This window comes from Rhagoletis zephyria, unplaced genomic scaffold (genome assembly GCF_001687245.7).
Source record: "Rhagoletis zephyria isolate East Lansing unplaced genomic scaffold, Rhagoletis_zephyria_1.1 Rzeph_scaffold_00126, whole genome shotgun sequence".
Taxonomy (NCBI): Eukaryota; Metazoa; Arthropoda; class Insecta; order Diptera; family Tephritidae; genus Rhagoletis; species Rhagoletis zephyria.
The window spans coordinates 321,990-349,801 of NW_016157210.1; the positions used below are offsets into that span (position 1 = coordinate 321,990).

The 27,812-nt window shown below is 35.0% G+C and overlaps 5 protein-coding genes and 1 long non-coding RNA gene across 7 annotated transcripts in view; 4 read left to right on the forward strand and 2 right to left on the reverse strand.

The window, feature by feature from the left end:
• The window catches only part of SNF4Agamma (SNF4/AMP-activated protein kinase gamma subunit), a 263,585-nt gene extending 252,256 nt beyond the window's left edge, over nt 1-11,329 (forward strand). The window contains exons 10-13 of the mRNA XM_017636644.1: nt 4,809-5,099; nt 6,884-7,062; nt 7,334-7,537; nt 9,774-11,329. Of these exons, the coding sequence (XP_017492133.1) occupies nt 4,809-5,099; nt 6,884-7,062; nt 7,334-7,537; nt 9,774-10,529 (1,430 nt within the window). The 3' untranslated portion in view covers nt 10,530-11,329. The remainder of the gene's footprint in view (nt 1-4,808; nt 5,100-6,883; nt 7,063-7,333; nt 7,538-9,773) is intronic.
• A 5,088-nt stretch (nt 11,330-16,417) lies between these two features.
• Smyd5 (SET and MYND domain containing, class 5) lies at nt 16,418-27,048 on the forward strand. Of its 2 annotated transcripts, XR_001849563.1 has the most exons (7): nt 16,418-16,453; nt 16,524-16,900; nt 17,312-17,549; nt 17,599-17,776; nt 17,839-18,053; nt 18,109-18,303; nt 26,997-27,048. XR_001849563.1 is itself a non-coding variant. In XM_017636752.1 (6 exons), the coding sequence occupies exons 1-6, from the start codon at nt 16,418-16,420 to the stop codon at nt 18,244-18,246; spliced, it is 1,182 nt and encodes a 393-aa protein (XP_017492241.1). In that variant the 3' UTR covers nt 18,247-18,327. The 2 variants fall into 2 exon arrangements, 1 of the variants encoding a protein (XP_017492241.1); XM_017636752.1 differs by lacking the exon at nt 26,997-27,048 and having other exon boundaries at nt 18,109-18,327.
• On the reverse strand, nt 18,209-19,579 carry Ddrgk1 (DDRGK domain containing 1). The gene is made up of 2 exons (XM_017636767.1): nt 19,285-19,579; nt 18,209-19,224 (listed from the first exon to the last, which is right to left on the reverse strand). Exons 1-2 carry the CDS (start codon nt 19,370-19,372, stop codon nt 18,425-18,427), a joined length of 888 nt encoding a protein of 295 aa, XP_017492256.1. The 5' UTR covers nt 19,373-19,579; the 3' UTR covers nt 18,209-18,424.
• Nucleotides 21,519-22,735, forward strand: eca (transmembrane p24 trafficking protein eclair). The gene is made up of 2 exons (XM_017636777.1): nt 21,519-21,793; nt 21,856-22,735. Exons 1-2 carry the CDS (start codon nt 21,661-21,663, stop codon nt 22,371-22,373), a joined length of 651 nt encoding a protein of 216 aa, XP_017492266.1. The 5' UTR covers nt 21,519-21,660; the 3' UTR covers nt 22,374-22,735.
• The window catches only part of LOC108380414 (uncharacterized), an 8,899-nt gene continuing 4,932 nt past the window's right edge, over nt 23,846-27,812 (reverse strand). The window contains exon 2 of the long non-coding RNA XR_001849565.1: nt 23,846-24,297. This is a non-coding gene — a long non-coding RNA (uncharacterized LOC108380414). The remainder of the gene's footprint in view (nt 24,298-27,812) is intronic.
• LOC108380326 (solute carrier family 15 member 2) overlaps nt 23,962-27,812 on the forward strand; it is a 9,854-nt gene continuing 6,003 nt past the window's right edge. The window contains exons 1-3 of the mRNA XM_017636700.1: nt 23,962-24,051; nt 24,160-24,284; nt 26,997-27,224. Coding sequence (XP_017492189.1) covers nt 24,251-24,284; nt 26,997-27,224 — 262 coding nt within the window. The 5' untranslated portion in view covers nt 23,962-24,051; nt 24,160-24,250. The remainder of the gene's footprint in view (nt 24,052-24,159; nt 24,285-26,996; nt 27,225-27,812) is intronic.

The following is a 27,812-nucleotide window of genomic DNA, read 5'->3' on the forward strand; positions in this document are numbered from 1 at the left end:
GAACTAAAGTTGAAGTTGAGTTAAGAACCTAAAAATGTTTAGAACTTTTCTCAGTTGCTCTCACATAGAGAGAAACACAACATCAACCACATGGAAGATAAGTTCTGAACTAGAACGATGAATCCGCCTTAACAGTTATTTTGGTATGCAAAGTGGCCTGATATATTTTGTTTTTATTGGTTACAAATTGACTTTTTGGTGTGTAAACAGCAGAAAAAATGTACAATTGAACATTTCTAGAGTAGTTCGAGTTAGTTAGTCGAGTTCAGGACCATTTCGGGACTAGTTCACGACTATTTGGGAAACATTTCGGGACTATTTTTGGACCATTTCGAGGCTAGTTCAGTACTATGTCAGGAGCCGTTCGGGAATAGTTCGGAATCATTTCGGGAATAATTCGGCATTATTTTGGGGCTAGAAATTTCAAGATTATTTCAGAACCACTTCAGGTTAATTTTAGACCTAGTTCGGGATCATTTCGGTGTAGTTCGAAACTAGGCACGAAATTATCCTGAACAGGTTCCGACAAAATGAATATAATGAATTAAAATTGAAGTAAAGTTGATGTAGTATATTTTAGGTAAAATCTATAGGCGGCTGCATTGGGTATTGGGTGGTTTTGAGCTTTAAAAATGGACGAGATTTACAACCTTTTGTGCTAATTTTTTCCCATAAAAATCTGTTCAATTTTTTTTTCTGTTCTATTTCGCTTATTTTTTTTGCCGTTTTTTTTGCAACTTTTTACTGCACCGCCCATTACATTAGAGACCGCTCGTTTTGTATACAATGATGTCTGTCGTAGCGGGTACTTAATGCAATGTGCTGATCTCTCGCGTGCCATATAAACTATGGCGATCGTACTCATTTTCATTTTGTCAAGGTGCACATTGTTAAAATAAATTGCAAAATTACACTTCATTTTCATTGGACTTTGCGCAATGCACAAGCGGCGAATAGAAAAAGCAGCAGACGAAAAATAGTTTGCAAAAAAATTACACAAAAAAAAAAATAAAAAATAAATCGCATAAACGTTGATAGCTTTTGTGGTTTATATTCCTGCGTGTTGAAAATGTTTATTGTTGATTTTGACAAATGCTTTCGAGTGTTGCCAAACCTCAAGCATATTGGCATGGTGGTGATAATTAGAAAAAATTATATGTACGTTGGTAATTTAATTTATGTATGTAAATCGGTGGATGTACTATGTTGCATGGCAAATAGGGCGAAAGACAGTTTTATTTGTCATTGCTTTAGTTTTTGCTTCTGTTTTTGCATTTTGGGAGTTGAGCCAAGAGGCAATTCATTTTTTTTTTTTTTATTTAATTAATTGCATTTTTTTTTTTTTTTTTTTGTTAAACTGCAACTAGTCAAGAGGAACCACCGGCAACATGCCGTGCAAAAGCGATTTGTTCCCCCTTGGTGATTGCTTTACAATGTAAATTTTAATTTAGCAACCAATAGTTTTCACTTAAATGGGTCATAATATCCGTTAGAAATGTAGATCGGAAGGCAAAAATAAAACAAACAAAAAAATTAATGCTCAGCCAACAGCTGCGAGTGAAACAATTTTATACGTATGTATGTAATATATCATTTTCGACTTTAATTAAAGCGTAGGGAGCACATAACGTAACATAACAAAATATGAATTCTAATAAACACAGCTAACGACAGAAATAAACACAGTGAAACTAAAATTTCTGAAAATACCAACAAATTCCTTTTAGTGACAAATAAGCGTCGAAAGTGTTCAGAGCTCAGTGCATAGATGAAATTAACACCAATAAAAGTGTAAAGAAAAAAAAAAACAAAATAGTCGTTAAAACTAATAAAAAAAAATTAAAGTAAAGTTCAATTTATCAAAGCAGCTCCAAAAATCAAAACTTATTCAACGGTAATGCGCCACTTAATCAATTTTTCACCACCACAAACACAACGTAAGCAGCAGCCAGCAGCAAGCCTATCGCGTGTAACATCAAACCGTTTCTTTGACAACACTGTTGCGCTTTTAACGCGCAACATTTTCACATTCTACACTGGCCAAAAGCAGCAGCATAGCCATCGTGTCAGCAATCACAAATTACAATTGCAGTGTTGCTGATACTTAATTTACCGTTGGGTGCACGCGTTCATCTCTTGCTGCCCGCATGTTACAACTTCATTTCTATTCCAATCATGCCGGTCGTCTGGAAGTCGGTGGTGGCTCAAAGTCCACAGATCTTTGGTGGGCACAACAATACTATCCACTAGAGAGTATAAAGGAGTTTGAAACCGTGTCGGAGAAGTGGAAGAAGTGTCTGGGGCAGCTACTCAAAACAGGTGCGGCACAGTGGGGGGAAGCGATGTTGCACTAAATACACTAAATTTAGGCTAGTTATAGCTAGTGTTTAGCCGAGCTTGTCTCCTGCAAATTGTGGTGTGCGTCCCCTTATGTTGCAACCCAAATGACAGTAGCTACAGTTTTACGCCGCTTCCGAACGGAAAATGAACTTTATGAGTAGATTTTTCAAGCCAGAAATGCACTCGGAGGTTGCCTTTGGGCGGCCGCTATTAGAAAAAGTTTTTCTAGTTTAGATGTTGCTCAGACCAAAGATCGAACCCAGATCATACGGCGTAGTAGTACGCAACTCTAACCACTCAGCCATAGTGAGCGAATATTTAGCATTCTAAAAATCGGAATTATGGCGATGAAAGATGCGGTGGAAATATTTATTCATATCCGACTAGAATTGTATAATTATTATTTGGGACTTTCTTGCTAAATAAGCTATGTATGCATTTTTCCGAGATTTATTTTCGCTGTGTTGGCTTGATTCCAGCAATATAATTTATAATAAGATATTTCTTTTTCTCATACGAATAATTCTGCCAAAAAGTAAAAATTTCGGAAACAAATATCGAAAAGGTATCCGTATTAATTAGAATTTTATCCTTTTTGCAAAATAAAATTCGAAACTTGGCAAAGAATTATTTTTCTAGAATCTAGATTAATCGATCTCCGATTTATTCGTTTCAAAAATCTAAAATACAATTACTGTCACGAATTAAGTGAAAGGAAAGCGATTACATAGTGTGTAAGAGCAATACTCTTGCGTTTACATCAAAGCTCATTAAGTCTGTTTCTATAAATCGTCCAAATTTTACTTATTACAACGGCCCAGTGGAAATCCGGCATAAGTCTTATTGAGCGTTCGTGGCACGAAATTAAATGAAAACCAGCTCAATAAATATAATGCCGCTGCTCAAATGGACATTAAGTTACAAAAATTGTAATGACAAAGCTGGGCATGAAAAAATTCTCGTATCACTGCGATAAAAAATAGTCATTAATTCTGTTGACACATGTCAATTGGAAAAATATTTTCGTCATTTTTGTTTTTATTTCAATGCCTAGTGAAAACTCAGCATAAGCCGCAGAGTATGATCGCAGAAAAACTTTCTAATGAAATTAAAAGAGACCTTAATTTTCGAAAACTCTTGCAAAATCTTCTTACCGCAATTCCTGATCAAATACAAGTCGTTATTGCGGCTAAATGTGAATAGACTCCTCCTATATACACCAGTTTTTTTTTAGCTTAGGGCATGTCATTTTTACAGTGCAGCAAAAATCAGTCAATCATAATTCTTCGCTATTGTTGCCGTTTTGCTAAATTTTACTAAGAAACTCATTAATATTTGTAAAAATATGCTGCAAAATTTCAAGAGGGTGGACATCCAAGTGATAAACTGTACAGGTTTACACTTAGTGGAATTTTTTTCTTAACAATTTGATTGAATGGACAAAAGTATGTTTAATTTTAGCCTAATTTTTTAATCATTTTGACAAATTTACACAATCTAATGCCAAATTTCCACCAGGCATTGAAATTAACAAAAAAATCTAGTTTATCAAATGGTACGTGGAAACGAACTTAATGTATTTTTTTATGTTCTTATTTTTTTTTGCATTTAATGCACAATGGTATCCGGCATAACAGCAAAAGATAGGAAAATGTGAGATTTGAAAATAAAAAATAATTCACGAGCATTTGAAAACTAACTTGCCAAAATTTAATCACTTATCGAGAAAAATTTCAACAAATATGTTTCGTTCTTGCTGTTGCGTGAAAAAGTACTTTGCCGTTGCTGTAAATATTCTTGAGAGCTGCAAACTGATTTGAGAATTTTAATAGAGAATTTTTTTTATGAATTTTTTGTTTTTCTTGAGAGATGTTTCTTTGGTTTCCCCTGTTTAATCTTATACGCGTCGCACCCTAAATCAAAAACAATCACAACTCAAAATGTTTCAAATTTATTTTTTCCACAAAACATTCGCTAAAAATTCTTTTTCATCACTATCCTCTTTATCTGAAAAACAAATACTATTAGGACTGTTTCTGTTTTACTTGCGTCGCTTCCGCAACATCAAAAGTTTTTGGCTTCTCCTGAACATTTGGAATTTTTTGAGTTGTGACTGTTTTTGAATTGGGGTGCGATATTAATGTATACCCATATCTACCACACCTACGCTAAAATTACGATTTTTTTTTTATAGAGAGAGTTACTTATTTTTACGCTCTAATTACCGAAACAGCCCAGAAAGCGTGTGGAACAAACCTATAGAGTATAAAAAGATTACATAAATGTGTACGTATGTACATACATATATGTATAATAGGGTGGTCCAAAAAAAGTCAAGTCGGAATTATAATGCTCTCACCCGCAAGGAATTTTCTATTATTGCTATTAAAAACTACGCTCTGAATTACAATAAAAATCCAATGGTGTCTCATATAATTCATATTCTTTTTTGCCTTTTTTTCTTACAGAAGAAGACGATTCACAGATTTTCGTGAAATTCTTCCGTTTCCATAAGTGCTATGACCTGATACCGACCTCTGCTAAATTGGTTGTCTTCGATACACAATTGCTGGTGAAGAAAGCGTTCTATGCGCTCGTATACAATGGTGTGCGTGCAGCACCACTTTGGGACTCACAGAAACAACAATTTGTTGGTATGCTAACCATAACGGATTTCATCAAAATCCTACAAATGTATTATAAGTCACCGAATGCATCAATGGAACAGCTGGAAGAGCACAAATTGGACACATGGCGAAGTAAGTGGCATTTACGCGTTACATAAATATTTTATGTGTGTGTATAAGTATATATAAACATGTATGTACATTAGGGTGGCCCTCAGTTATATGGAGCAAAATAAAAGTGCTTGGATTCTCGGTACCATGCCCAGGTTGACCGAGGTTTACCCGGAGTGCATATACTTTTTAAAGTTTTCAAGATTTGGATAGCTTTAAAAAAAATATTTTGGAAATAAGCAAAAAAAATAGGATTTCCATATTTATTAAGTAAATTCCCTACTCCAAAATTTTGGTGGCAACTCTATTCCGAAATACGCTGGAATTAATGGTACATATCTTCAAAGTGTATGTGTACTATGTATACATAAAAAAATGTTTGATTGAGATTAACAAAATAAAACGTTTGTATTGCAAGGAAGCGTGGCAACCCTGATGGAAAATATTTTCTGACCAAAGTTCTCAACAATACCTTTAATGTGATATCCATATTGCGATGTTTTAGATAAATTGTGTAGAAACGAAAATAAGTGGCAACCTTACACTATTATCCTAAGATATAACATTTTGTGTATAGGGAAAGCATTGTTTAAGAACCTTCTCTCTTTCTAAACAAAAATTAAATAAATATGCGATTCAAAATAGGTGGCAACCTTATTAAAAATATTTTTGAATTATGGATCTTTAAAATACCTTCCATTTGAGATATGTACATATTATGATGTTGTAACTAATTTCGAATTTAGTACCAGATTCACTGAGCTTTACCCGGAGTGCATATACTTTTTAAAGTTTTCAAGATTTGGATAGCTTTAAAAAAAATATTTTGGAAATAAGCAAACAAAAAATAGGATTTCCATATTTATTAAGTAAATTCCTTACTCCAAAATTTTGGTGGCAACTCTATTCCGAAATACGCTGGAATGAATGGTACATATCTTGAAGGTGTATGCGTACTATGTATACATAAAAAAAAAATTTTTGATTGAGATTACCAAGATAAAAATTTGTATTACAAGGAAGCGTGGCAATTCTGATGGAAAATATTTTCTGACCAAAGTTCTCAACAATACCTTGCATGTGATATCCATATTGCGATGTTTTAGGTAAATTGTGTAGAACCGAAAATAAGTGGCCACCTTGCACTATTATCCTAAGACATAACATTTTGTGTATAGGGAAAGCATTGTCGTAAGAACCTTCTCTCTTTCTAAACAAAAATTAAATAAATATGCGATTCAAAATAGGTGGCAACCTTATTAAAAATATTTTTGAATTAAGGATCTTTAAAATACCTTCCATTTGATATATGTACATATTATGATGTTGTAACTAATTTCGAAGAGGTGGCAACCTTATTAAAAATATTTTTGAATTAAGGATCTTTAAAATACCTTCCATTTGATATATGTACATATTATGATGTTGTAACTAATTTCGAAGAGGTGGCAACCTTATTAAAAATATTTTTGAATTAAGGATCTTTAAAATACCTTCCATTTGATATATTGCTTAAAATCCAAAATATTATCTGTGCACAAAAATTTCACCAGAATCGTTAGAGCCGTTTCCGAGAACCCTATGGATATATATATACAAGAATTGCTTGTTTAATTTAATAAGATTAATACATACTAACTATTTTTTATGGGTCCCCCATTTAGCATATTTCTAAGGGGTGAGACCGAGAGTGCGAGCTCTTTTCGAAGTACGTGCCACCCTAATGTACATACATGTGCCTATTTAATTATTTTGACAACTGTTTAGTTAGATCAGATTACTGATATTTTATTTTTTACTTACAGGTGTGTTGCATAACCAAGTTATGCCATTGGTTAGCATCGGACCGGATGCTTCACTCTATGATGCCATTAAAATTCTCATACACAATCGCATACATCGATTGCCGGTCATTGATCCGGCGACAGGCAATGTTTTGTATATATTAACACATAAACGCATACTGAGGTTCCTCTTCTTATATGTACGTACACTAATTCGAATTTGTCGTATTTAAATAATGAGATTTGGAATTGAATGTACATATTTTTATGTTGAAGTAAATATTAAATAATTAATTAGCTATGCCACAATTACATAGAATTTGTGATATAAAACACAGAAGGAATTTAAATACTTAGTATAAAAATGCCAATCATTTATACATTCAAATCCAAGTACACAATTGTTAAGTAGCCAAAGTATTCTCTGTATTCACCATTGATTCACTTGCGATTTTCCCCCATTTTTATTAGATTAATGAATTACCAAAGCCCTCGTATATGCAGAAGACCCTACGTGATTTAAGGATCGGCACATACGACAACATTGAGACTGCGGACGAGAACACAAGCATTATAATGGCGTTGAAGAAATTTGTGGAACGACGAGTATCGGCTTTACCGCTAGTCGATTCTGAAGGAAGGCTGGTGGATATTTACGCGAAATTCGATGTGATTGTAAGTATCACAAACAAAATATGCGAAAACCTCTAAATATTAAGTATGACAAAATGCAAAGAGCATATCAAAGAATGCAGAAAGGCGCCCACTTGTGAGGAAATTTTTAGAGGCAATTATAAAATAGATTCTATAGAGAATCATGATACAGTTGTAGTGGAACCATCATATTAGTCGCCACTAAATGAAATTTAAAGGCTTACTTACAATACCTTCAAAAATTCTAGTATTTAGAATAACCCGAAAAACGTTCACTCTATGAAAGTGTTTAAATTTAAGAAGCCTTATCAACGCCAGTTGGAAATATAACCAAGGCAATCGACAAGTCAAGGGCTGAACTTCTATCTATTCAGAATTGAACCCGAAATACCGAGCGAGTGTCTTGTCGTCTTTTTCCAAATCAAAACGCATTAGACCGTACCACCTTACAAGCAAGCAAAAAGGGTTCGCCGTACCCCCTGAGTATAAAAACATTTTGCAAGGCATTTTCAAAAAACGAATCTTTGGCCAAATATAGGAGTTGCTTTTTTAAATTTTTCGGCGACACTTATATACATTCGACAATAACATTTCTTAATAGTTCTACTGGAATAATCGAAATACTTCCCTTAGCAAAAGTTTAATCATTTTTGGCGCGCTTCAATTTATTGATATTAGGATTATACCTTAGGGTGAAAAGAACTGAGATCTAGTGGATAAGAGCGCGTACTTGAGGTCAATGAACTTTGGAACGAAAAATTGTCTGGAAGCAATTATATATGTAGATATGTATATAAATGCCCGGGAGACCCCCGCCGAACCAAGGGTCACCCAACCATCACCCAAAGCGGGCCCGGCTACAGCAAACGAGGAGACGGCCACCGGGGACACAGCCGATCCGATGGGCTAGACCCATTTTTGGACACGGTCTCAAGCAGACTGGGGGCGTGACCCGCTTGGGCTTGCCCACATCCGATCACCCCTGCCTGCCTGGAACTGGTTGGAGAATGTGTGACTTCACACTACACATAGATTTCAAATAAAAGCCTGATCAAACAGGCGCGGTACGGTACGGTGCGGTATAATCCCGTACGATATGCGGTATTAAATACCATGGCGGTATATGGGAGCACTCAAACAGACGCGGTATTGGAAGTTCGGTACAAGGCGGTGCACAGTTGACCGCGCGGTATAAGCAGATATATCGTAAGCAGAGTTGCAGTTAAGAGCTAGAGTTCTACCACATTCGATTAATAAATTAATAATACTAGATTAAAATTAACAAAAAATCATAATTACAACTTCAAATTATAGATGAAAAAATGTCATTAATAAATATTAATTTAAAAAGACGAATGCGTTACAAAATAGTGTACAGTACTGCTAACCTGACCTCGTCGCCCTTCGTATGGCAACAATGTTTCTTGCTTTACCGCACTATACTGCACCGCGCCTGTTTGAGTGCCTTTGCGTATATCGTTATCGCGTATCGTACGGTATTATACCGCCCTGTACCGTACCGTGCCTGTTTGCGCAGGCCTTAAAAGAGTGGATAACGACTTAACAAAACAGTTCACTCTTGAAGAGTTGTCACCAGAAAAAGGATAGTCGGTTTCCCACGGCTGTCGTATCTACGCAACCGGTATCTGGGGAAGGACTGTCACTCCAGCATCATTCCCCAAAAACTGTTTGGGGAATTTGTATGCTACTTAATACAACAGCAACTTTGTGGGATCTTACTGACCTATGTATGTACGTCACCTTTGATCCCCTACTAGACATATGGACATTTTTTGACCTCAGCTAGTATTGTTCGGAAATTTTGGAACTCAAAGTGACTGGGCCTTTACCACGAGTTGATTGGAGAGGGTCTAAGAGCCTTCTGAAGCTAAGCAAACCACAACTGTCATTACTGATAGACGTCTTTGGTTCGTTTTCGATTATTAATCACAAAATTCGGCTCAACAAGCCTTAAAACCATTGCTGAAGCAACTTTCAGAAGGAATATTTGGTGGAATTGTCTCACCATCTCCATCTCATCTAACCAGCTTTCGTAAGCACCTTTACGTCTTCGGTACATTAGTCGATAGTGAGTTTCTTTTCCTTTTTATGTTCTGTTCATCTCTATCTTTTACTCTTAATTACTTTTACTAGTTATCCGTGACAGGATTAGATGCTTTAAATAAATTTTTAATTATGCCTATGCCAAATATTCACACACACAATCACTTACACATAACCTCGCTTTACTTTGCAGAATTTGGCCGCCGAGAAGACCTACAACGACTTGGATGTCTCGCTGCGCAAAGCAAACGAACACCGCAACGAATGGTTCGAGGGCGTACACAAGTGCCGTTTAGATGACACACTCTACACAATTATGGAACGCATTGTGCGCGCCGAAGTGCATCGGCTTGTTGTCGTCGATGAGAATCAGAAAGTGATTGGCATTATTTCCCTATCCGATATACTGTTGTACCTGGTGTTACGCCCCAGTGGCGAGGGTGTAGGCATATCTGAGAATTCGCTACGCGCCTCAGATCCTATTTTGCGACGTAAATCGTCCGAAGAAGAAGATGCCGATACAAAATCGTCAGGCAGTCGTAGTATTATTGAAGATATACCTGAGGAAGAGCCGGCGGTGGTGACAACAGCGCCAGCGCCTCCAACGGGAGGCGAACCCGCCGTCAACGCCGCCGCCGAAATCGTCACGAACAATAGTGATGAGTTAGTAGATGCCTCAACACAAAAGCAGAATGGTGATAGTAATCCCGCTGAAGTGTCCTTTGCCGCCGAGGCGGAAGAAGATCCTGTAGATGTTGCCGACATCGAACCGGATGCAGATGGTGATAATGATGATGACGTAGTGACTGGGCAATTTGTGGATAGGAAAAAATCGCTTGGTGCGACGACAGACGAAGACACAGAATTGGAAGTAGCCGCATCGGCAGCGTCAGCGTTGGGTGGTATGCCGACAAGGACGACGCGTGAAATGGCGCTTGTTAGTGAATAAATTTATTATACTATATACACGTACATACATACATACATATACAATACATATTGCAAGCTACAAACATATACAAAAATACATACATATTTTAAGTATGCGTTTTTAATGAGCTAACAACAACAAATTATAAAAAAAAATACAAAAAAAAACATTTGATAAACTTTATTGTTGCTATGAATGCTTCAAAGCCTTACAAAACATACAAAAAAAAACTAAATGAAACGAAGTAACATAACGTTCGATTAGAGTGTTTAAGATTGTAGATAAATTTTGTGCAAAAAGCTGCAAAACATAACAGCGACATTGGCTCGCTAATGCTCGTGCGAGTAGGGAATTCCTACTAGGAATGAAAAAGAAAACTTCTTTTGATCCGCGAAAATTGCAGCCTGGAAAAAGCGAATATGGGCATACTGGCTGCAGCGGAGCAAAGGCAGGTGTTATAGGCAAGCTTTTAAAACAGGCTTTACAAATTCTTATATATATTTAAACAAAGAAAACTAGTTTTATAATTTAAGTAGAAATCATTGGAAAATAGCGAAACATAATAAAATAAAGCTTAAGTAAAGCAAATTGCTTGTATAAAAGAAAATCATTAAAATTTTACAAATTTAAAAATCAGCAAGAAACAGGTAAGGGATATAGCATTAGCTGCGATCGATTGTAAGTAAATATGCGCCATGATTGGTCAAGAAAGCAAGACAAAGAGAGCTCGGTAAACGCACCGAACTAATCTCCACATGCGAGCACACTTGCATACATACAAATACTACTATACATATACATAAATTCAAACACGAAAATAGAAATAACACATATACATACACACACACACACTCATGTGGCAAGGTAAACATAAATTTAAATTTTAAAGAAAGGTATTGCAGACTACCCAATTAACTAACTTAAAATACAAAATTAAAAAAAAAAATAAATAAAATAAAATTAATTAAAAACTTAAAACAATTATTTTAATTGCAAAACAAATACAACAACAAGAAACAAAGATTTCATACCAATAAAAGCAGCAACAGAATACAGCAGACATACACGCAAACATACATATAAACAAAGCATAGTTTAAGTAGCGGATGTAATGCGTGCGTGTCGAGCAGATAAATATCTATGTAGTAGAACACAAAGGCGCATGCGCGCATATAATTTAGTAGCAAAAGAAATGTTATACACTTTTTACTACATACAACAAAACTACAAAGAAACAAATAAAAAGGAAATTTAAATACAAAACTAAAGTTGATAATTTTTATAAAAATTAACTATTTAACTATTATCTACTATTCTTATTATTATTATTATTATGTATTGCTAATTCGATTATGATTATTATCATTATTGCTATATTATAATTATTGATTACTATAATTATAATTACTGCTATTATAATTATAACATTAAATAAAAAAAAAACTGAAATTTTAAAACATTGAATTAATGCTGTATGTAAGCGAGTAAATACCATTAATTATAACAATAATAACTAAAATAATAATAATAATAATGCAAACAAACACAATAAAGATCTGTGGTTTAATGAGTTATTTAATATACATATATGTACATTAGACTGCATCACTCCCCATAAAAAAAAAAAAGCGGTACTGCTTTCCATTGGAATTATAAAATCTATTATATTTTAAGACGCCCACCAAAATATTGCGGAAAAATATTAGGATTTAAGCGAGCTGGACCGATTTGAAAATACCTCCAAAAGTGGAGTTTTTTATGATTAAAAATAAAAAAGAGGTTTTTTTTTAAATCCTCTCAAATGACAAAACGGTTTAAGCTTAAAAAATTTTCGGAATCGTAGTAATGAGATTTTTTATGATATTCTTTAACTTTTTTCAAAGATTGGTATAAAAAATACTTGAATAACTGAACCTAAACTCTTCTGATTTAGACTTGTGAGGTATCATTGGTAAGGTATTTTCTTACCTTTTTTATTTATTTGCTAAAAAGCTCATTCAAAAGATGAAAGAGAAAGGTAGGATGAACGAACATCAGTCAAAGTTGAATTAAGATGTGTTGGTATTTGAAAAAAAAGGGATACGAATGATTTTTGCACATAAATAAAAATAGTGGAAAAATACCTTTCTACCAAGGTAAGTCTAAATTAGAATAGTTTGGGCACAGTTATTTAAATTTTTCGTAAATCAATCTTTGAAAATAGTAAAAAAACAGCATCAAAAATCTAATTGTTACGATTCCGTTGAAAAGATTTTTAAACATTTTTATACAGATTTTTTAAGCCCAACCCTATTTGTCAACTGAGTGGACTATCTTCAAAAAGTTCTTTAAGAAACTATTTTTATTCATAAAACACTCCATCTTTGGAGGTATTTTCAAATCGGTCCAGCTCGCTTAAATCTCAATATTTTTCCAATATATTTTGTTGGACGTCTTAAAATATAATAGATTTTGTAATCCCGGCGGAAAACCGCCACTTTTTTTTGGTGATGCAGTCTAATATATGTATGTACATACATATGTATTTCCCCAGTGCTGCCCTTTGGCAATTATGTAGAACTCTTCCATATTGGAAGGTTTGCAGGTAAACATTTTGACATTTTTTGGTCGCATCCAGAAATTAAATGTTCGATTACGTATGATATTACTACTACTACTACTAGCTGCGCAATGTCAAGTAGGATACATGCCAATTCTGGTCCGTAGGATGGCCTTCGCACGAACCTAATCCTTCACACTCACTTGTTATGACAGTGCGAATCAGATTAGATACGTGCGGATGGCACCCGTCGGATACCGTTATAGGCATGATTGATAGCTGCGGTCCAAAATATGAATATGCACCGTCCAGATCACGAGCGAGAAAATGGTGGTGGCCTAGCGCACCATCACGCACCACACCGTGCAGTATCGTCTCCTCGAAGCAGACAACGACCGCAGGGGTATCATCCCAGAATGTCAGGGTATTGCTATACGGACAGGCGATGCCAAGCTCGAAATATTTAACATTTATATACCCCCCGTCACCAGCTGCCCTGCAGGATATCACCCTGAATTAGGTGCGCTCCTCAGAGGTGTAAACCGTATGGTAGTTGGTGACTTGAATGCGCACCACGATCTTTGGTATTCAAGCCTGTCAAATTATCGTAGGGGAACACACTTGGCTGAGCAGATAGACGATTTGACATTCTGCACAATGGACGACGACGCACTCACCAGGATTATGGGCAGCTGCTGCAGCTCGCCAGACATAATAATCGTCTGCGCTGGTCTGATAAACAGCTTATCATGACGACCTATGCTGACCTTAGCATCAGGATCCCGGAAATCCCCGCATTAGCGATCTCAATACGGAGATTTGGCAGCTCGTGAACGTACATAATCGGAAGAAGTGAGAAAGAGCATCTGAGGACATGAAACTTCACCTCTGGTGTGAGCAAGCTTTGGTCAACCGTGAGGCCATTGCCCAACCCGACTAAGCGTGACGACGGGGTCGAAATTTCTTTCGGTGACCATGCTTCGTCGGGTCCTGAGCAATGCGCGAACTATTTTAGCCAGCACTTCATACTGGATCCTCCGGCGGACAAAGCCAAGCGTCCACTTTGTTGCAAGTTCACATGGGAAATCTGCTTACGACGTGATTGGGGAAAATTTAAAAGAGACTAGCAGCTTGAGCAAGTCTTCAACTCCAGAGGTTACAACAAATTCGTACACCCTTGAAGCTATCATTGAATGAAACCGAAACATCAACATCAACAACACTCATTGCAATAGAATATTAGACCTCCAATGATAGCTTCAAGGTTTGTCATTTTATTAAAACAAGAAAAAGGAAAGGTGTGTAACAAAAAATAAACCTAATGAGTAATAAAATTATAGTTAAAAAAAACCAACAAGCTCAATAAAAATTGTTGAATATGATTATTATAAGGCCATAAAATAACAAAAGAAAAATGTTTACTTAATTTTTTTTTTGTTTTTATACGTTGCACATTAATGTAAAAAAATGTACAATTAATTTTTTTTCATTAAGTTCCGTTAAAAGGTTTCAAAAATACAGCACTTTAAAGAAAGGTATGTATGACGTTTTCTTAAAATTTGAGTCCCCTGTAAATAGGCAACCCTACGTCATATCGGCAAAATATGCTGCACGTATATTCCTGTCACCTAGACCTCCAATCTCTTCAACTTCCATCCAAGTCCTGAGACGTCGCGCACAGAGTTGGCCGCGGTGACATGAAATGCCTCATATATGAGCGTTTTTACACTCTAGAAAATAATTTATGCAACCTCAAATACGCGGGTTTTCATTATCTTCGTTGGAGTTAACAAATTTGCGTTTCACGGTTTTTTAGTTTTAAATCTGCTTTGAGCAATCCTATTGTCTAGCCTTACAAATCCGCTTTGGAACTTTGTCCTCTAGGCTTTTGTTTTTAACTATTAGTATGAGTGTTTTAGACACCAGTTGCGTCCCAGGTGCTTCACAAATTGCAGATTTTTCAGGATTTACAGGAAAAGCTGTTTTCGCTATTAATAAATCATATGGTGGCGACCGGGAACGACTTGCTGTAAAAACCTACAAATCGTGAAGCATCTGGAATGCAGCTACCGAATTAACACATCAACAAAAAAACTGGAAACTATCGGTCGGATCTTAATTGCCGGAAAAGCTTGATTTAACATCCGGTAATTTTCAAGAAACGTTTAACGTTCTATTTCATTCATCTTTTCAAAAACGATACGGAAAATGTAATTACATTTGTATTAATGCAGCGCTCGAAAAATAAAATCATAACTTTTATCCATATTTTAGTCATACATATTTCTTGATCTTTGTACAGTTTTTACAATACTCATTACGAAGCAAACGTTCCGACAAGTATTTCCTCTGTAATTTTAGCAGTTATTTTCACTTACCAGGACTGTTTCGAATGTGTGTAATCGATCATAATTTCAATATACATCGAAACACTAGTTATTTGTTTTATTTTTAATTTATTTTCACACTTTTAATTCACTTTTAACTTCTTGCTTAAAACCATTTCATTTTACTTCCACTTTGCTTTTAACTTTTAACAATTCTGTTGTCAAATTTTCAACGGTACTATCTAAAGAAAGACATGTTACATTAGGTTTGTTCCACACGAGCGATTACCTTACACTTTTGGATTGTATATGTCTTCTTCTTCGTGCGTAACAGTCCGGGCTTTTTTTCTGGGTATAAATGTGCAAGAAGTCAATTTGAAATAACAGCTGTTGTTTGTTTACAGCCGATAGAAAATTTTGTGAAATACAAAAATGGAAAATAGCACTAAAAGTTCAGAAATGTAGGTATTTGCTAATTTTATTAGCTATATAAGATAAATACACATAAAATCATTTGATTTCTGGATCCCGGGCACGAAAAGTGTTTTTTGAGTTCCACACGTTCTGGGCACTTTGGTACGAGTTGACAGCCTATAATTTAGAAGTTTTGTAGAATAATAGTTTGTTTCTAGTTTAAAAAAGGTTTATAAACTGAAAAATGTATGAAAATGTCGTTTTATAAAGCTCTTTAAACCTACTTTATTTTTTATGAATAAGGCCATTAGTGTATCCCTATCTTATTGCAAACCCTTATTCTCATAAATTCATTATTTTCATGAATTATTTGGCATTTTAGTTAGTTAAACTTTTTCTTGTTGAAAAATATTTAAAGACAAATATAGATAAATTTCAGATTTGGTAATACTTCGAACAGCATGCATTTTTTGTCGCTGTCACCCTGTACCCATTGCACATGTTTTTGATTGATATCAAATCAAAACAATCACACCGGTGGCGACTTTTAAGTAGAATATCCCATTCGAACCGAAAAGCTAAATACATTTTATAAAAAAGGGCATCCGTTTTGAAATCTCGCGACAATGTATTCTTTCGAAATTAGGGAAATACCAGGAAAAGTAAGTACAAACTTCTGTAAAAGCACTGCTTTTTTGTGTAATCAAAGTTTCTGATTTGGTTGTTCATTAGGGTCGCGCGATGATCTCGACAAAACCATTTGCTGTTGGAGAAACTATATTTGAGGAAGAGCCCTTTGTCTCGCGCCAATTTTCTTGGAACGCCGCATACGGGTATGCAGCTTGTGATCACTGTATGCGTCCACTCGAAACAGTTACGGAAAATGTGCGCCGCTTAGCGAATAACAAAGCTTTAGTAGTCCCTCTGATAGAACACGATCCAACCAAACCTTGGTTACAGCAGTTTACAAAATGTGAGCGTTGCAAAGTACGCTACTGTTCCGAGGATTGTCGTATAGAGGCATTAAATAAGTATCATCGTGTTGCTTGTTTGGGCGCCTTTCATTCCGATGATACACATCCAATTAATGTATTAAATGAAATATGGAAGTAAGTGGTAAAAAATTAGCAAATCGACTGCTGAGTGGAAGATCAACCTACTTATCTCGGCAGCCAGTTTGAAAACGCCCTATCTCAATAAACTGTTCAAGAACGCCTTATTTCTGAATTTTATTGAAAAACATCCTATCTCAGAATATGGAGGAAGAACGCCCTATCGCAGAATTCGGTACAAAACTGCCCATTTCACTTCAAAATGTATTGAAATGGGCTGATATAGGGCGTTTTTGAAACGAATTCTGAAATAGGGCGTTCTTCAATCAAATTCCGAAGTAGAGCATTATTGAAACTTTTTTTGAGATAGGGCGTTTTCGAACTGGCTGCCTGGATAGGTCGATGTTCCACTAAGCAGTCGAGATACAATTAAATTTTATAATCTCGATTTACACTGTATGTTTTTAGAAAAATGCATTACCCACCGGAGACTGGTACTATTATGTTAATTGTACGTTTGATGGCCATGTATAAGCAAAGTAATAACAAACAGCAGTTCCTCGAGTCACTCCAATCTTTTCAATCAGTAATAGTAAACGCGGAAAAACAAATATATCACAAGATGTTAGGAGCAAACTTTGAACAACAAATGGAACAGCTATTTTTGGCATTCTGTAGATCATTTGCTGACGAGGAATTTGCAGCTGTAAGCAGTGTATTAAAATTTAAAATATTGTTATTAATAAGCGTTTTAGTTCACTACAGCAGATGCCTTCAAGGCATTAATGGGTATGATTGGGACAAACAGTCAAGGCATCGCAACAAGTACGCTGGCGGAATGGGTTAAAAAAGTTAGTGATTTGCCACTACCGGAAGAAGATAAAGTAAAACTTGACGAATATATTGACGATATATACAACAAAGTTGGAGAATGTTAGTAAAATGGGTTTTGTGGGGTTGGATATGTTATTGTTCTTGAGTTTTATTTACTTTAGTCGCTGGCGAGTTCCTTAACACTGAAGGTGCTGGCCTCTATCTTCTGCAGAGTAAAATAAATCACAGTTGTATGCCTAATGCTCAATCTACCTTTCCTTACTCGAATGACATTGTGGTACTGAAGGCAGTCGCCCCTATACAGACGGGTGAAGAGATTTGCATTTCTTATTTAGATGAATGTCAATTGGAGCGCAGCAGGCATTCTAGACAAAAGGTAAGTCTATTCAAAATATGTTTCTAGGATTCTCCAAAATTTATTTTTTACACAGATCCTTAAAGAAAACTACATATTCGTATGTCAATGCCCTAAATGTCAATTGCAAGCTACTGATCCCGATGAGACTAGCGAAGATGAGGAAGATGACTATGAAATGGATATGGATGACGACGCAGAAATGTCGGATTAATAAACTGTTCTGCATTTTAAAGTCTATTTTTTATTATCGCGCATGTACATATATATTGTAAGTATTAAAATTATTTTTTAACTGGAGATACGTAAATTTGTTCAATACCCACTAAAGCAATAGTCCAGTGAAGGAGTTTTTACTCTAAATTTGATGTAAAATTTTTGAAATTAACCATTTAAGCACTTGAAACAGGTGTCAAATTTATAAGATTATTACTACTTTCAGCCAGCTCTACTATAGAAACACGTCCACGTTGTCTTATAAACTTTGCTACCTCAAGTAATTCTTCTTGCGACACATAGATAAATTTTCCTCGGTCATCTATCACTCCAGTTAGTGTATCATTGGCTTGTAAGTCTTGTATACGATCAATCACTTGTTGTGTTTTTAACTTAAATTCCATTGCCAAATCTTCTAGCACAACTACTTTATTTTCCTTTATATACTTTATGAAATCTTCCAGTAATTTCTCTTTCTCGGAATCTTCCGCTTCTTCGAAACCCTCTTCCTCGATCTTAAAAGCTTCTTTCATCTTTAAATATTCCTCATGTTCTTTGCGTTCATGTTCTTCCCGTGCCAAACGCTCGGCCTCTGATGCCTTACGTTCAGCTTCCTCTTCACGCTCCTCCTTTTGTTTACGTTCGGCTTCCAGTTTAGCCTCTTTCTCTTTGCGTTCTTCGCGCTGCTTCAATTCTTGCTCGCGCAGTAAACGTTTCTGTTCCTTTGCTTCCATCTTAGCACGCTTCTTTGCACCCATCTTTTCATCCATAGCTTGCCCAGATGGGATGTCATCTTCTCCATCTTCGTTGTCATCATTAGCGACTTGAGCATTGTCTAATGCTTGCCCTGCTACTGCAATTGCTGCAGCGTTTTGTCTGAGGCGATTGCGCTGATTTCGAGCAATCTGTGCTCGTCTAGGAACGCCTTCCTGTGCTCGTATAGGCACTCCCCGTTGAGCTGGTTTGTCAGGTGTGCCTGTGAATGTTTGAGAGACAGGTAATCTTATGAAAAACTCTTGCAATATATGCAACTTACCTGCATTATTTTTCCTCTGGAAAATAAGCATTCCTATGAGAATTACTAAAAGAGCTGTAGCAATACCAATTAATATTGTTAAATCCATGTTTGTTTTTAAATTTTGATTGGGAAATGGCTTGCAGATAATTTTGCCCACTCAACACCTGTGCTTTTGTCTTTGTTTTTGTAAATAGAAAATGAAACGTCAACAAATTGAACTTGATTGCCAAGTCATTTTTTGATCGTCCACAGGGTAACATGATACAAGAGTTTTTGTATCATGACAGGGTAATTCCTAGGCCTTTGAGGTTCGTAAACTCAAATGATTTACCCAGCCGACGTTAGCACTTCATTAGTATAAATATTGAGCCTCATTGCGAGAGTCGTGCCGAATGCAAGTCGTTTTTCGAGAGTCGAATCGTATCGAAAATTTAGCGCCATTGCCTAAAATTTCCACACGACTAGTGTATTAAAATGGAAAAACTTGGCAGCACTGCATAGTTTTCGACAATTTTCGTCGTTTACTTACGACGACACGACAGTAGACAATGATAATGTTGTCGAGGCGTACAATTCAGCCTAATTTACGACTTACGCAATGAGGGTGATTAAAATTGTGGTATTGCAGTCGATAGTTCGATTGTTCTTTACTGTTCGTCAATTTTTAGCGTTATTCGTTAGCCATACATTTAGAGCACAACTATACCACAAGATTTTTAGGCGTTTGGCGCTTTTCAGGCTTTCAGATACTCAATTCAGTTATTGCCGAAAGCGTGAGGGTCAAAGTATCTTCAAAGAAAATAAAACGCGAACTAAATTAAATGGCAAAAAACTGAAAAACAAATGATCACTCAAGAACCTATTCACTTATTTATGTACATACATAAATATGTATTAAAAGTAATATATAGTCTATGTATACATATCACTGCAATATTTTGTTCCATCGACTTTTTCTTATTCAATGTTAAAAAAATAGTTCATTCGAAATCACATTTCTTAGTTGTACCAAACAACGTAAATCTATAAGAGGAGACAACACGTTATAATTGTAGCAAGTGTGAACATCAGGAGCGTGCCTTCTCTTTTCATCCAATCGCTTAACGCATTTGGGCAAAAGAGGAAGCACGCTCCTGATGTTTCCACACGTTACAATTATAACGTGTTGTCCCTTCTTATACATTTACGTTCTTTGGTTGTACTCATAGTAGTAAAAATATGCAGCTTCTGCTGACTATAAATGGATTGTATTGAATACAATTTGTTAATAAACAATAACCGTAGATTTTTAATGATAAAAGTATTTTTGTATCGTAAACAATTTAACAATCCAGTGAAAAGAACCCGAAGGATTTAGGAATTCAGCGATTAATTTAAGGATAATCGTAACAATACTTACAGTAACGACATTTTAGCATTCCTTGGCGATTTCCCTTTCGTTTATCTAATGTTTCTTATTTTTTTATGAAAGTGTAGCTCGCTATCTAACAAAAACCATGTTAGTAAAAATTTTAAACTTTTTCTTGAAACATTCTGAGTATGTATGTAGTTTCGTAGCCCATTTAATTTTATTTTAATGAAGTGAAAATTTTAAGCAACTACGACTTACCATTGATTTTTGGAATTTTTTTATGGAAGGTGTTGTGTATTTTATCCATACAAAAAAGTGTTCAAATATATTTTGTTTGGAAGAAAATGCGTGAAAAAATTGTACTCAAAAAAATTCTAAAAAATCTGATTAAACAGTTTTAAATTTCGATTAACATTTGTTAAAATTGAGGAAAAAGTAAAAAAGAATCGGCCAAAAACGGCCTATGCCCATTCTTTTGGCCGATACGTATTACAAAGCTAGTAATAAAATACAAAATCAATACGTATTTAAATTAATATATGTATGTCGTTTCAATCAAAAAGATATAAGTTATTTTACTATTTCAATATCAGTATTTCAATGATATCACTGAGACCAACTGGAGAACCAGGTTAAAGTACAAGTTGAGAAATAGCATTTTTTCAACTTGAGAAACAACCGTATTTTCATACAATGAAAAATGGCCTTTTTGTTGCGAACGCTATGATCCTCCACTTGAGGTACTCTTGAGAAACAATCGTGGAGATTCGAGAAATACCTTTGTTCTTAACTCAATCTCAAGTTGAGCTCAAACCTAAATGTTTGTTGGGTATACATATTTTTTAAACAAACGCACTTTTTATTTACTTTAGTTTCTATTACACCCTGTTGACTGGGCAACGAACAAGGTAGAAAGAAAAGCCAAATAATTAGCTGTCAGATTTTTCTACATTGGCATACGTGTCGGACTACAAACGAATTTAGAAAATAGCAAATTTTAAGCATATTTTACTAGGAAATTTGTTTTAAAATAAGTGTCCATCATGGTTAAAACCTTAATCGCCGCAGTGGTACTACTTTGTGCGCTGCAAACTACGTTCGGATTGTACTTCCACATTGCCGAAACGGAACGTAAATGCTTCATTGAGGAGGTACCTGATGAGACCACCGTCATTGGTAATTGGGATTTGTACTTATTATATACCGTATCGATTACACAAAAGTTCTTTTCTTCGCAGTAAATTACAAAGTTGAATTGTACGATCCTCGTTCTAATGGTTTTATGCCTTCATCGCCTGGCATAGGCATGCATGTTGAAGTGCGAGACAGCGATGATAAAGTCATACTCTCACGCGTGTATAGTTCGGAGGGCCGCATCTCCTTTACTTCACATATACCCGGCGAACACGTAATCTGCATGTATTCCAATAGCACAGCTTGGTTTAGTGGCGCACAACTACGAGTGCATCTCGACATTCAGGTGGGAGAGCATGCCATCGATTACGCGAATGTAGCGCAAAAAGAGAAATTGACTGAATTACAATTGCGCATACGTCAATTACTTGATCAAGTAGATCAAATTACTAAGGAGCAGAATTATCAACGCTACCGCGAGGAACGTTTCCGTCACACAAGTGAAAGTACCAATGCGCGCGTTTTGTGGTGGTCGTTAGCGCAAACTTGTGTTTTGATCACTATGGGTTTCTGGCAGATGAGACACTTAAAGAGCTTCTTTGAAGCAAAGAAGCTAGTGTAAATGTGCACGCTGAAAATTTGCATACGGCAAAGGATAGATTACGCCTTTTATCTGTGGGGTATGAAAAACGGATTATGGATATAAGAGCAATTCTTCCGTGTGCCTACGAAAAATCTAACGAGAGTCCACTTCAACCAAATTCATCAATCTCATTGTCTCACAATTTCAAATGCTTACTAATTCGACTCTAATATCAATACAGTTGCTAGGCGTTACATTAAAATAACATTACATTATTAAATAGTAAATTTGTTCCGAATAGCTACAAAACTACATAAAATTGTATATAAGAAATCTACCTTCTTCTGTTTTATGATCTGTAGTTATAAACCAAAAAATAAATAAAACTTAATTTGTTGTAATGTAATGTCTCTTTGTTACTGGTTGTCAGTGTTATGTTGCTATGAATAATAAACAGAGATGGCGTAGAGCATCAGTTGCATATAAGCAAAACCAATGATTGCATGGGAAAAAATTGCATGGCTATATGCAGACCGCGTGACTTGTAATCAGCTTTTCTTACTTTTGCTTTTTTGTATTTTATTGTAGAAGGTCTGAAATGATAACAGTATTTATATGTTTACATGTACAAAAATATTTATATGCATTATTGGCTTGACGCATAGAGAAAAAGCTCAAGCAGCAGCCTACTGGTTAAATAGGAGGATCATTTAAATTAATGTTCTATGCTCGTTAAAATCGAAAATTATTTAAAAATATGTAATTAGTTACCGTTTTTAGAAGCGAATTTTCATATGCAGGACACTTCAGAGAAATTTGGATCAGAAGGGCTGGAGTATCCAATTATGACAATACACATTTAAATAAGATTGCCAAATACATATATGTACATATATATAAAACAAAATTAAATGGGTCAAACAGCTCTTGAATTCTTAAATGATAAGAGTCATATTTGCGCATGTGCACATATGTACATATTATGTTTGTACCTCAGGCAAGATGAACTACAAATAAAGCTGGGTGATAAAAAACCCTACATATTAGCTGATTACGCATACAAGCACATAAAGAGATAAGGTTGCAACGATTTTAAGACTAATTTGTAAAGCCAGCGAGAGGTTAATCTCTGAAGTACCTATACATTTGAAAATGAAAGAGCAAAAACAAATTGTGGCATATAAGATTTAATAAAAATTGTTGTCGTCAGAAGTAGGTGCAACCAAAAAAATACGTAATTAATAACAAAGCTGTAGACAGATTGTAGACCAAATTCGTTTGAGCAAAAACGAATGCAACGTCTTACCGATAAAGAAGCAACAGCAGCTGGTAGCGGTGCGACCGTCACCACAATCACAAGACGCGAGCGCTTAGTTCAAGTAGCAAACTGCAGCTAGGAGTAAAAATTCGAATGAGCGCTAGAGCTCTTTATAGCTTATTTAGTGTTTAGCAAGACGCGTTCGTGGGCGGTTGAAAATGTTCGAGCTACTAGTTGTTTAAAGTGGAATCGAAAAGTGGAATTAAAAAAAAAAAATGAGTGCATTCATATGATATGACCACGAAATTGTACTTTGTGAAAATTAGAAATGAGTGCAAGACTAAAAGATTTTACGCTATAAAAAATGCTGGCTTTTTTACTCAAAATCTACAAGGTTTATAAAATAGTTTATATGTAAAACGAAAATTCAAAACAGAGAAACAACTGATAAAACCGAAGGTAATGCTAAACATTCAGTGAAGAGTTCACTACAAATTAAAACTATATTATTGCGGTACGTTATTGCACGCCACCCCAACCACATTCGCCCGGCACCATTACTTGCAGCCACATTTAAAGGCCAACCACCGAGTAAAGTAGTCAGACTTTATCTCAATCAATCTCACCGGTTAGACGCACCGCGAACCCAGAGGGAGAAATGTTTCGTGCTTCGCAGATCGCTAGTGAGGAGAGTAAGTGCGTCACCTGAAAGTATATACACATATGTATGTACATATGTACATAGTAGATGTTTATTATTTATGTTTGTATTTATGCATCATCATGAACTAGTGCTAATAACCACTTAAACCGCTAGTCATCTTTCTCATAAGCATATCAGATTCCAACTCTGCTAAGCCTTTTCATAGGCCATAACAGAGATTACCCATAATCGCTGTTAACTTTTAATACATTATATTGACTATTTGCCATTTATGTTAGTTCAACTAAAAGGCGGAAAACAGTTAAATAACAAGTGAACTTAAACATATTATGCTTGTAAGTATATTCTGTCTGTGTTTAAGCGTTAAGGAGTATAGAGCGATAAGAATTTTTTGATTTACAGCGATAAGCTGATCACATTGTGATTTGTAATAAGATGCAGTCATGTAAGGCCTCTCCCAATGAGTAATGAAATATAAACATCTGTGTTCGTATGGAAAAGTAGCTTATGTCGAAAGGCTGGCTTTAGTATAAATCGGCATTCACAGCACACGATTGCGAATGACTCACTGGCGCTGAGCTGTTGAAGAACTTTTGGCAAATAAACGTGCAAGAAGTAGTTCCGATACTAGCAAGTCAATTTTCTTATTAAGTCTTATCAAAAAATTCCTTGTCGTTTAAAGAATAAAGGCAATGCCACATTATACTAAAGCCAGCCTTTCGACATAAGCTACTTTTCCATATGAACACAGACATGTACATAGTATATACATATACGTATGTATGTACATTAAACGGTTCCACCTTACAAGAAAACAAAAAAGGTCGTCTAACATACGGTCGCCTTTTTAAATTTTTCGGTGGCACCTACATACATACATATGTATGTACTTTCGGCAATACATTTTTTGACGTAGAATACGTCTTACCTTAGNTTAGGGTGGTACGTTAGAGTGATAAGACCTTGCAATATGGTGGGCAAGTACTAGAACCGGTTACTTGAGGTCAACGAACTTCAGAACAAAAAAAATTTCTCCTCGAGATAAGAACACCGATATATCATACTTTAAGAACCGACTGTATATGCCGAAGATACTTATGACAAAAAATGTAAAAAGGAAAAAAAAAAAAAATATTTTTTGCGAAATTGACTAGAAAAATACTTTAAAGACTTAGGTGTATGGCGAACTTTTCTTTTCTGGTACGGCCTAATGTACATAAATATGTATGCATAAAAACTACATATTGAATTACCGAAAGCAATTCGCGCAGTAAAAAAAATTAACTAGCTGTTGAAACAAAACAAACACGGTTGGTTCATTATAAAATTAGACTTAAACGAAAGCTACTAAAATAGCATGTCAAATTTAAAGAAATTACATAGGTATATTAAGTTCATGAACAAGTTTAGAATTTAAATCGCAATTACAGATTGTGACATATGTAGTTATTAGCAATCATAATGTGTAAAAATGAGATAAATTAGAAAAAATGAGTGCAATACTGACTCGAGGCCATTTTTTTTTACACGAAATAGTTGTACATTTTTTCCTTCAAAGGTTAATACTAATTGTTTTAAGATGAACTAAACATAAAACCTTAAGAATTGTTATTCAAAAAAGATATGTATGTATATCTACAGTGCCGGACAAAAGTATTGGTAAAGAGAATTTTTCGCAATATATGCAAAGTGTTTTATTCTAATTTATTTTCAATATTTTTTAATAAAAATATAGTTCGTACTTCAAAAAAAACTTACAAACAAGATCTCTAAACTTTTTTTTACAATTTTAGTATAACAAAGTGCAAGTTGACTTTTGGCAATTTTTTAGTGGAAGGTGTTGCTCATTTTCTCCATACAAAAAATAATTGTTGAACATACTATGTATGGAAGAACCTGAGTGAAAAAAAAATTGCCAAAAATCAACGCGATTTTTTAGCAACTTCAAGCTTGCACTTTGTTATACTAAAATTAGATGAGCTATAAAACTGCATTTTTTTTTTTTTTAATCTGAATTGAAAGTTGAAAATTAGTATGCAAATTTAATGGATTTTTCTGAGTTTTGCACAAGGTTAAGAGATTTAGTTTTTATGTTTTTTGGTGTAGGACCACCTATATTTTTATAAAAAATTATCGAAAATAAATTAGAATAAAAAACTTGCAGATATTGCGTAAAATTTTCTGTGCCAATACTTTTGCCCGGCACTGTATTTATTTTTAAACTATGAAGCTGAAAGATCATTTTACAAAGATTCCACTTAGATTTAGATTAGGTTAAAATAAAAAAAACAAATATTGAAAGGTAATTTTCATTGCCTATTCGTCTTTGTGAACCAAAAAATTGCATTGCCTTAATTCTAGAGAATGTTTGCCTTTAGTTGATACCCATCTTGTTATTCTGAATTGCACTGAGTTTTTAAAATTATTATTTTTTAATTAATCATGTTCTAGAAATTTCAAAGTGCTTAAAAAATGCTGAGTACAGATGTAAAAATTAAAAATGCAGTTCTGCTTATATTTGGCCGCTACTTTCGCGAGCATATTGATTTTTGTGTGTGTAAAAATGACTGTCGCACGGTGTATTCAGACTAAAAAAAAATATTTATTGCCATTTAAAGTTAGTGGTTTGAGAATGCTTAACAAAAACTAGTTCTTGTATGCCAAAAATTCATTAGTTAATAAAAAAATCTATTTTATTTATTTCAATTCATTATCCACTTATGTATTATAAACATTTCAGCACTGCCTGCACTTTTTGATGCAACTCGCTCGCCTCAGCCCTTAAGATCAACAGATGACATCACACAGGCTGATGCCGGAACATATCTTAGAAAATATGAACGAAGGCTATCATTGAAATATGGACTTACAACATCTTTACCGCCGATTAAATATAAATACCCATTGGCTGTGGTTTTTGTACTTTTAACGAAATTTTTCGAGGCATTCGCTGCTAATGGGATTAGAAGTGAGTATGATTATAACCATATATCGCTTTCAGTAAATGCATGTATGTATCTCAAATATGCTTAGGACGTTTATACATACGTAACTACATTTAGCACCTATGTATGTACATACTAGAGGTTTACGCCGACAGGCTTTGTGGCGGCGGCGTGGTCAACTTGAAAAAGAATCGGCGGCGGCGGCGACGCCGGCGCGTCTGAAAACGCCGGCGCTACTGCCCATTAGGTAGATCCAAAACAGACATAAAGCTACTAATCTTATCATGTCATCTCGTCAGCGTTAGGCATTGGCCATGCCAATTCAGATTGTAATTGTATTTAATTAATTCATTGAATTAGTTTTAAATTAAAATTACGTTACTTTCTACTTGAATTAAAATGTTGAGTGTCTGCTGCTGATGGATGGGCAAACAGAAGAAAGTCCGACGTATATAAATAAATATATCTCTATGTTCTCTACAAAGCCGTATATGTATACTACTGAAATTTAAAGAAATAAAAAAATTTAAAATGTTAAGTTATTGGGGTAATTTATGTCGCTATCAAAATTTTTTTGCAATAATCTTATCATCCGTTATGTTAAATTACGG

Bases quoted from the DNA above. Each gene is read 5' to 3' on its own strand.
- eca (XM_017636777.1), top strand. From the start codon at position 21,661: ATGGTTAAAACCTTAATCGCCGCAGTGGTACTACTTTGTGCGCTGCAA. The intron at 21,794-21,855 runs GTAATTGGGATT...TTTTCTTCGCAG, and splicing joins TGATGAGACCACCGTCATTG to TAAATTACAAAGTTGAATTG.
- Ddrgk1 (XM_017636767.1), bottom strand. From the start codon at position 19,372: ATGGATTTAACAATATTAATTGGTATTGCTACAGCTCTTTTAGTAATT. The intron at 19,225-19,284 runs GTAAGTTGCATA...AAACATTCACAG, and splicing joins CCAGAGGAAAAATAATGCAG to GCACACCTGACAAACCAGCT.
- Smyd5 (XM_017636752.1), top strand. From the start codon at position 16,418: ATGTATTCTTTCGAAATTAGGGAAATACCAGGAAAA. The intron at 17,777-17,838 runs GTTAGTAAAATG...TATTTACTTTAG, and splicing joins ATACAACAAAGTTGGAGAAT to TCGCTGGCGAGTTCCTTAAC. The intron at 18,054-18,108 runs GTAAGTCTATTC...TTTTTTACACAG, and splicing joins GCAGGCATTCTAGACAAAAG to ATCCTTAAAGAAAACTACAT.